The following is a 10,107-nucleotide window of genomic DNA, read 5'->3' as shown; positions in this document are numbered from 1 at the left end:
GAGAGTTTTGGGAAAACAACTCTGATTCGTAGCTCGAATTCAGAGGCTCGAATTTGGCTCGAATTCGGAGAAGAAGAAGGAGAACTGGAGGGGAGGGGGCCATCAAAATCGGGCTGGAGGAGGTGGGGCTACGACGATCGGAGCTGCTGCGACGATTGGCGACGGCGGAGGCACAGGAGGGGCCCTTCTCTCCTCTCCTCTCTCTTTCTCCCTCTCTCCTCCTCTTCTCCTCTGTTCTTCTCCTGTGTTCAACGAAGAAGAAGAAGAAGAAGAAGAAGAAGAAGAAGAAGAAAAGAAAGAAAGAAAAGGAAGAGAAAGAAAAAGGAAGAAAAAGAAAAAAAAAAAAAAGAATCGCAAAACGACGTCGTTTTGCGATTTGAGCCAAAATCGGGCCACTTTTTTCGAGCTACCAGTCATTTTTCTTGGGAAAATTAGAGAGAGAGTTTTGGGAAAATTATAGAAAGAGAGAAGATATTAGATAAAGAAAAAAATTAATGTATAATAAATTCCATAAGGCACTACAAGAATTAACACTTTTGGCAACAAAAAAATTGGTCGCTAAAAGTCTATTTTTGGTCGGCAAAAGTTATCCGCGACCAATTTTTTTTGTCGCTAGTTTGGTTGCCAATTGAGGGTCGGCAAAAGTAATTCGCGACCAAAATTTTCATTGGTCGGGAAAAGTTGCATTTGCCGACTAAATTTTTGGTCGCTAAATATTTATTTACTGCAACTAATCCATTTTGTCGCTAAAACACTTTGGTCGCGAAAAGTTGCCTTTTGCCGACCAAATTTCTTAGTCGCCAATTGTCACATTCCACGACCAAAATTAATTTGGTCGCCAATTGTGACATTTCGCGACCAAAAATTTTGGTCGCCAATTGTGACATTCTGCGACCAAAATTAGTTTGGTCGCCAATTGTGACATTTTGCGACCAAAAATTTTGGTCACCAATTGTGACATTTCGCGACCAAAATTAGTTTGGTCGCCAATTGTCACATTTGGTCGCCAACATCCAACAAAATAAACTTGTAATTTTTAATAATCCATCCAATTTATTCAATATAATCTGTAATTTGCAAAAATCATTCAAACCAACAAATAAATTGAATCATGAGCATTCAACAAAATACATAGATCAACCATTTCTGAACCTGTTTAATTAAAATCAGCAACTATTATAAGTTTTCATCCACAAATAATTCCAAAGTACATATTTCATCTAGCATAAAAATTTAAGACATAACAAATACTTGTTATTATGTTTAAAATTTTTATCCATGTACATCAACCGAAAAATATAACTAGCAGTCTACCAAATATTTTTTATACACACCCATCCAAAAATATAACTACTAGTGTATCCAAAAATATAACTACTAGTCTACCCTTTTTCTGCCCATATCGAATCTCTAATCTCCTGGACTGATAGTCAATGCAGTTTGAACAGGAAACAAGTTATCTGTAAGTGCTGGATGCAGGAAACCATCCTTCCAAATCATACTTCTTTGCAGCTGCATCATTCAAAGCACCGGAAACAATAGCCACAATTTGATAGGGTAGTTTTAGCTGCAATAGAGAGAATTATGTCATATTTGTAGGAAAGAAAAATGCATAATTAAATAGAGAAAAATCAATTCGTCATCAGCAGGAGCCCATATATAGGACCCTCAAATTTCTTTGGCGTTAAGTGGCAGACTTTTTAGCATTAACCAAACAAAACAACCAATTCCAAAATCACTCATCTTTCATGACATTACAAAACCTGGCAAGATAATCTATATGAGTACTATAAGAAACATTATCAAGCATCTCCAGATTAAAAAAAAAATGAATATAACGAAGAAATAACCAAAAATTATACACATCATTCCCCTACAATTCTGAGGGCAGGAAAGCTCTATACCATCTTTGTAAAACTCTTCTGAGTTCGTTATCATTTCCTCGTGCATGTCCCAAGAGTCATATATGTTAAACCTACTATATGTGATTTAAAACAGTTACGCATATATAAGGTAAAAAAGAAGCATAAAAAAATAAATTTTGTGAACCAAGTGGATCTAATTGGGCTGATCAAAATTTTGTGCCTTGTTAATTGCCTTGTTAAGAGCCTTGTTAATTGCCTTGTTAAGAGTCAAGGAAGATTTCTCCAGTGATTATTCTGGTCCAGTGAAAACCAGTTTCATCAAAAATCAAAACTAGTGGCAATTTCGACCAAATTTAAAGTATCATACACCATTGTTGCTGACTAAGGAGGAGGGATGAGTAGAGGATCATTTGGTTTGGAAGTCCCATGTAGGGTTGCTTGGCTTTAAGCTTTTGGATGTAGTGAAAAAATATGTACCGGTGGTGCTAAGACAAATTTACAGAGTGTTTGAACTTAATATATCTATTATTATTATAAGAGTGAAGAATCTGTCATAAAATTTGAACTTAAAACTAGTAAGGCAGAACTGCTCCACTTTCTCAAACTGGTGAACTCGGAAAATCCCAAGAGTATCGCGACCATGAGAACCTGCTTCTTTGCGGAAACAAGAAGAATATCCAGCATATCTTGTAATTCATGCAACATAAATTCAACAAAACGCAGCCACTAAAGATTTATAACCAAAAAAATAAAACATAAAAGCCACCATCTAAAAAGCAGAAACACTTCTAAAAAGGTGTTGTTTCCATGTTCAACGTTGGACACAGACACTTGTTAGACACACACACCCACACATATCGGACACATGACCAAGCATGTCCTATTATTTATTAAAAATGAAGTCATTATCATTTTCATGTTATAAATCTTTTTAAAAGTTGTCTGAGTGCTCGTATCGTGTCATATCTGTGTCCATGCTCCAACATTCTTTAGTAGCCATAAAGGCAACTATCATTCATGGAAGTAGTTATAAATTTAGAGCTATTCTCTTCTAATCAGTTGTCACAATTATGGTTGGTGCCTAATTGTCCAGGGCGTAATGATAACATCTTAATAACATCTTACACCTAATCTGGTGGCTCACCTTCTCCAAGTAACTGGTAATAGATTATAGGCCCAAAACATGACACTAGTATGACTGTCGGGCTGTGGTATTTCAGGGTTTTGTAGCTCAAGGCAAATCTGACCTGCCTGTTCTGTTTTGGTGCTTGAAGGGATGCTCCGATATCTGATCTGTTTTGATATGTTATGTTGCTGTGTTGGTTTTAACAATCTTGGGGATTGGATTGGATGAAGGGCTGCTACAGGTCAAGGCATTGTGTTTGGTCTGACTGTTGGGCTGTTGTAATTCAGGGCAATGTAGCTCACTGACAGCATCAATTAATTACCCATGTACATCTGAATTAATTACCCGCCTCACAATGATGTTGGAAAAAAAGAATCAATTCAATTGACAGCAATGTACAAGAAATGTTTCCCTCACCTGTTATGCAAGTAGAAATCTAGTACTCTCTTGTACTTGTATCTATGTTTGAGGGTAGAAGGTGAGATGATCCAAATGCAATGCTGTTAGACAACTAATCTAAAAGCTTAAGCAGATGGAGAGGGTTTGGTTAAGCATTTCAATCATCAACATTGGACTAAACATAATGAGAAATTATTTCCCGTAAATCGTAACGCCCTTCAAACCTGACAAAGGCTCTAGAAACTTGCTGATAATTCATATGCATTATCCAAATGTAGAATAATTAAGGAAATAAAAAGTGAGTCTCAAAGCATATCAGCTACCGAGGCTTACTGTTCAATGAAGTTAGTGATATGTACAGACACAGATAATAAAAATAAAAATAAAAATAGAAAGGCCCTAGATAATTTTACTGAAGCACTTGTACGAAAGAAATTTTTACCATTTTCTGGTGTTGATTTAAAGCTTGAAGTTTATGTTGCTCATATTGATTTCTTCTGCCTTCCTTCCTTAGCTGCTTGAGAAAAAACGTCATCAACAATACATTCAATGATATACGTGCATACCATGAATAACATGTTCAACTTGTTTGCCTCTTTCTTTTTCTTTTTTTTTTCCTTTTTGATTAATTAAATCCGAAGCATGCATAAGTTAAAACTTTTATAAGTGAAACATGTTTGCTTTTTAAAAATGAAGAATCCCAGGTTACATGGATAAGTGGGAAACGTCAAGTACCTGAAGCAATTCCTTCTCATGAGAGGCCTTCCATTGTCGAAATTGCTTTGCCTCGTGTTTTATCTTATGTTGCAATTGAACCTACAAATGAAAGGGAAAATTAGTATGACGGATCCTAAAGTCATATAATAAATACATTTATCATTAATCAATCAATACATTTATCATGTTCGCAGACGTTAATTATGTATAATAATCATAATCAGTTCTGTCTTTCAACAAACCATTAGAAGCACTCTTTCATATTTTCTCCCTGACACAGTGCTGAGATCCTAATAGAAATGAATGTGAGTGGACAGCCCCATGCATGTATCGTGTGAAACAAACCACTAGAAGCACTCTTCATACTTTCCCCCTGACAAGTGCTGAGCTCCTAATGGATATCAATGTGTGTGGACAGCCCTATACAAGCATCATGTGAACATGTATCAATGTGTGTAGACATAAGAATGACACTAAATGGCCACTATTATCAATATATTCTTTGAAAATAAGGCAACAGCAGCTTTTAAAAAAGTAAGAATATATTTTTAAGGATGCAAAGCAAGACACTTTGTAGAAATCAGAATCCCAAGCCTGTAGTTTCATCTCGGCTGTATCTCTTGGAAGGAATAGTGACAAAAATGGGGAATAGGCTTCCTAAGCCAAAAAAAAAAAAAAAAAAAAAAACTCTAGCAGAATTATTTACATTACAAATTAGAACATTAGCTCTGGGCATATCCACCCTTGTAGTTTGGGTAAAATTTTAAGGGTCGAAAACATCAGTTTTGCTCAAAAAAGAGGTACATTAGTTGTATTCTCCTTTAAGCCTATGTCATAAATAACAGACTAAAACATTAGCTTTGGGTGTATCAACTTTCATAGAGAAAAAATTGAATATTCAAGATGTGTGACCCAACAACCAGTTTTTATGTGGGAGATTAGAAAAAAAAGGCATATTAGATGTTTAACATATGTTCTCCGTTAAGGGTTGAGCCTATATGATAACAAATGTATGGCAGAAAACTGCAAAAAACAAAGCCCATCAGTGAAACCTCTTTCTGCTCCAAACGCTTGTTTAACTCATTAAACTCTTTGCCCATCGTTTTTCGCAGGAGTGCATGCTCCCACTCTTTTGCTACAGCTTCATCAATTTCCATGTAATTTTCACCTGCAATTTTTGGCAAATTCATTTGAAACATAAAGAACTGAACTAGAAAAGTGCAATATGAGTCGCATGTTTTAGAGACTAAACACACCTCTCTTACACATACTGTGTAATATAAAAACTGATAACATGCCAACTAAATGATAGAAAAATCAAAGTCTGTCATGCATTAACTAAGGGTATGGCATCTTGAAGCTTATTCCCCTCTGCTTTCAGCCTCATTCATCTGAAATAATCTCACAACTAAGTAGCTTACCTGTCATGGCTTCACCCATGGGATAACCAGATGCATCCATGCTCTGTAAGCCCTTCTTTAGCCCATCCCTTTTAACAAAACAGGAGCCATCCTGAGATAGAAAATGTCACATAACTATCAATCAAGTGCCAACCAAAAAAAATAACTATCAATCAAACTATTGTAATGACCAAAACCTCAATAAATATGGTCTGTTGACCACAATTTAGTGGCAATAAAGAGGAAAGTTAAAATTGCAATATATATATAATTCTTTTATTTTTCTTCTTCGAAGATAAAGAAGGAATTATATTAGCGTACTTCAGCATCTGTTTCTCTCGGCTCTACAACAGCACGTCTGCTATGATACTCATGTAGTTCTCGAGAAAGCTCCTTATTAAGTTCAGCCTGCAAGTACTCTAGCTGCTACCGCATATTTTGCATCTCATTCGACATCAAATCTCTGTTAACCTGTACAACAAGATAATGTGCTCCCTCAGAAATCAAAAGATACAGAACTTGATGCCAATAGAATCTATCCATCTCCAAATAGTGAAGTGGAAATATTTAACAAAAAGAAAATAATAATAACATATAATCATCAAGGTTACTTACAACAGGCTTATTCTGAATGTTTCGAGCACGATTAGCATATTTGAGAGTGTTCAGAGTTTCCTCAACATTGATGTCAGCAGGGCTGATGCAGGCTGGAAGAAGGATGATGGCAGAATCAACCAAACAAGAATGAAAAAGGTTTTAACAATAATCATAGGTGCACAGGCTAACCAACTTATCCCCAGGAAAAGATGAGGGGGGGCGAATTGATAAAAAAACAATTAGAAAATAAAAAGAGTTATAGAATAAACAACAATAACTGGTTTCCAGATTTGGAAGATGAAAGCACTAAGAGACCCGCCCAAGTAAACTGTTTGATAAAAAATGGAGTCTTTTCATATATATTTCTACTGCTCAATTTAATCAGCAAAAGGACCAACAAATGCATATTCATCTGCTACATCAACTATGAGTTGCCTGCCTAATTGGTGGCTAAAGCAGGCATTTAGTATTAAAAATGTATATCATCCTGCAGCTTGACAAGTTGTTTCCCACTGATTTAAACTCTTCGGATTTTTAAATTTATTAAAAACCATTATTTAACCCTGCAACAAGCTTACATTGCAAACATTCAAGTTCACGAAAATTTTGGTAGAGCATATGCACCAAAAAATGTATATTGATACATGCAGAAGAAAAGCAATAAAGTCCGCATCCAAAAGTACATTATTTAACTGTACATGACAGGAATTAAGTTATTAATCCATACCACCATTAATTGCAAGCCAAGAAGAGTGCAAGATGGTGTTGACCAATCTGGAGCAAGGGCTTTAAGAGCTCAAGTGTTGTAGGTTTATGTTACTTTGGTCTCATCTGTTCATAGTTCTCCACCCAACATAGTAATTTGGCCAAGAAAAAATACTTCTGTTTGATTACTAGTCATTTCTTACTACACTACAAATTAGCGTACATTTTTGTTTTTGAACTACATGATTAACTGTGTTTATGTGCATAAATTTGATTGCTGCAAGCCTCCAACATGATAAGCACTCTAACACGCTGGAAACTTCAAGCTGTCGGAAGTATGGGAATATAGTGTAGTCAAAGCCTCATATCCCACTATCCTCCAAGTGATGTTGTGTTCCCATGGTCTCTACTGCATGATTAAGAGATAGATCCCAAAAATAATATATTTGCAAAAACCACACAACAGAATAGAAAACATTGAAGAGTCAATACCATGACATCCATACCTGAATGTTTGCATTTTTTCCATCTGCCCTCTAATTAATCAGTCACCAGACCTTCACCAATTCTTTCATCCATCAAATTCAAATTTGATGAATAAAGAGCTAAAAGTGAGCTTTAATTCAAGGCATTGTGTTTGGTCTGACTGTTGGGCTGTTGTAATTCAGGGCAATGTAGCTCACTTTTAGCTCTTTATTCATCAAATTTGAATTCAGGGCAATGTGATCTTGGCAACTGGGGAAAATAAAAAGCATAAATCACTTGCATACCAAACAGGAAAAAGGACCTCAAATACTAGAAAAAAAACTGGCAGTATAAGAGTGTTTGCAACCTCATCACTACCCTTTTGTGACAACATTACCAGTCACAAAAAAAAAATTAGCACAGAGGTTGAAAACATGAAAGTTAATAATGGTGTTTCTGTTGCCCCAAGGAGAATGCATCAATTTTATAAATTTAATAATCACTTATTGAATAAAACTTTCAGCTTCCACTTTAATCGTTCATGAGACGTAAGACTTTACAAATTTTGAAAACTTGGAGTGACAGAAGTCTAGTAAGGCTAAAGGGTTGATTTACTTGGAAGAGAGTTACAAAACCATTACCAAAATGAAAATAACTAATGAATGATAGGTAATCCAAATTAAACAAATGTACAAAAATAGCATGCTCAACTGTACCAAAAGGGAGGTTGAGTGTAATTATGCTAACTATATTTTTCTCAAATATCAGGGGAGGTAAGAAAAAGGGTCTCCATAAGTTAATTTATGAGTAATAAAAAATCCATCAATCCTCCTAAATGCCCTAATTGTTTATTGATTGCTCAACATTGTAAAACCAAAAACATCCCAATCCAAGTATACATTGAACTGTGCTTGTGGGTGTATGTAATGTATAATGTATGGTTGAGAATAAAATCGAAGATAATACATAAATATAATATCATACTGAAGATGGGCGGGTTTGCCACATTGAGCACATGATAAGGTATCTGAGTCTCTGAACCTTCGTCGTGAATCGCTTCTTCATCTTCTTTTTCTTCGACAGTGACAGCGTTGTTGTGGGTTCTCTAAACACGAGTCTCGAGGAAAGAATCGACTTGGTCTTAGATGAAGGCTTTGCGGTCAAGACAAGTCGACGCCGAACTCTGACTCCAAGGTGCGCCGGACAGATCGGGCAGTGGTGGTGTTGAGATCGGAGGTCTGGAGCACATCCCAGAGCCGATTCACCAGCTTTGAATCCGAAACCATGTTTACTATTACTCGTATTCAGATACTCCGATCCGATTAAAGAACTCAACCAAGAAAAAGAAGAGAAGAAGAAAAGAGAGTGAAATTGGTGACATATGATTTAGGGTTTGAAATGGTTTGATTTAGGGTTTGAAATGGATGAGTGTGGTGGAGTAGAGTGACTTCTGCAAAGAGTAATTTCATTTTGTCATTGGGCGCAAGAGTATTTCATTTTGGCGCCTCAGTATTTCATTTTGCCCCAAATTTTTATGAGAGAGAGAATAATTTGAATGGTTTAAACAGAGAACAGGCGGGGGAATCTGCACCTTTGGTGACAAAATTAGTTTTTGGTCGGCAAATGTAATTATTTGCGACCAAAATATTTTAGTCGGCAAACTCAATATATGGCGACTAAATAAGTTTAGTCGCTAAAAATAAGTTTTTGGCGACCAAAAGATAAAAAATAATTTTTTATTTTTCATTCAGCGACTAAATAGTTTTAGTAGCCAAAACTTAATAGACGGCGACTAAAATGTTTTTAGTCGCTAAAAATAAGTTTTTTGGCGACCAAAATTTTGGTTGCCAAAAGATAAAAAATAGTTTTTTATTTTCCATTCGGCAACTACATTGTTTTAGTAGCCAAAACTCAATATACGGCGACTAAAATATTTGTTGTCGCTAAAAATAAGTTTTTGGAGACCAAACTTTTGGTCGCCAATTCCACAACCAACTTATTTTTAATCTTTCGCGACCAACTTATTTTTTGGTTGCCAAAATGTGACCTTCCGCGACCAAATTTGTAGTTGGTCGGCAAAAGTATACCACTTTCTGCGACTAATAATATTTGGTCGCCAAAAATAATGATCATTCGCGACTAATTAATATTTGGTCGCCAAATGTCATTTTTTTGCGACCAAAATTTTTTTGGTCGGCAAAAGTGGTCGGCAATTGTGTAAATTCTTGTAGTGAGGGTAATATAGGCATTTTAAGACTTATTAGTGCATTTAAAAAATGTATACGATTTATAGTATTTAAGTCTGTTAAATAGAATTGATCGGTAATTAATGCCTAATTTAAATTTTTTCTCTCATAATTAAATGATTTGTTTTTTGGGTACTTACGTATAGGTCTTAATAAGTGGACTTATTATCTAATAGGTCTTATGAAAAAAATTTGTCATAAAAAAGTCACTAATTGTAAGTTTTAGTAACAATTTATAAAAATCATGACAAAAAAAAGTCACTAATTGCCAATTTTTAGCGATATATATAAAAAATTATCACAAAAAAATTATTTTTAGCGATAATTTTACCAAGACTTATTTTTAATAGAATTTGATGAGAATTAAGTCCATCTATTAAGAACTATTAGTAATTTATTTATTTATTTATATTTTTGATCTGCATGTTAGATTAGGATTGGCAGGGCAGATTTTTTTGACCCATGGGCAAAATAATCTGAACTTACCTCATTCACATTCCCCCATATCAGAGGCCCATCAGAAAGTGACCCAAAATCCAATTTGGGTCAGATTACGCACCCCCCTACACCTTATGGTTCGAATAATA

General features: G+C 35.3%; 1 protein-coding gene across 3 annotated transcripts; it reads right to left on the bottom strand.

Moving 5' to 3' along the window:
• Positions 1-1,294: 1,294 nt before the first annotated feature.
• Positions 1,295-8,763, bottom strand: LOC114267093 (kinesin-like protein KIN-4A). 3 transcript variants are annotated; one of them, XM_082891675.1, is made up of 8 exons: positions 6,832-8,763; positions 6,123-6,214; positions 5,829-5,978; positions 5,529-5,619; positions 5,160-5,275; positions 4,126-4,206; positions 3,833-3,904; positions 1,295-1,567 (listed from the first exon to the last, which is right to left on the bottom strand). In XM_082891675.1, the coding sequence occupies exons 4-8, from the start codon at positions 5,566-5,568 to the stop codon at positions 1,457-1,459; spliced, it is 420 nt and encodes a 139-aa protein (XP_082747801.1). In that variant the 5' UTR covers positions 5,569-5,619; positions 5,829-5,978; positions 6,123-6,214; positions 6,832-8,763; the 3' UTR covers positions 1,295-1,456. The 3 variants fall into 3 exon arrangements, with proteins under 3 accessions (XP_082747801.1, XP_082747803.1, XP_082747802.1); XM_082891677.1 differs by having other exon boundaries at positions 5,829-5,970; XM_082891676.1 differs by having other exon boundaries at positions 5,829-5,970; positions 6,123-8,763.
• Between the last annotated feature and the right edge of the window lie 1,344 nt (positions 8,764-10,107).

The sequence above is a fragment of the Camellia sinensis genome, chromosome 10 (genome assembly GCF_055761805.1).
Source record: "Camellia sinensis isolate YWXY chromosome 10, ASM5576180v1, whole genome shotgun sequence".
Classification (NCBI taxonomy): Eukaryota; Viridiplantae; Streptophyta; class Magnoliopsida; order Ericales; family Theaceae; genus Camellia; species Camellia sinensis.
This window is presented reverse-complemented; position numbering and strand designations above follow the sequence as displayed.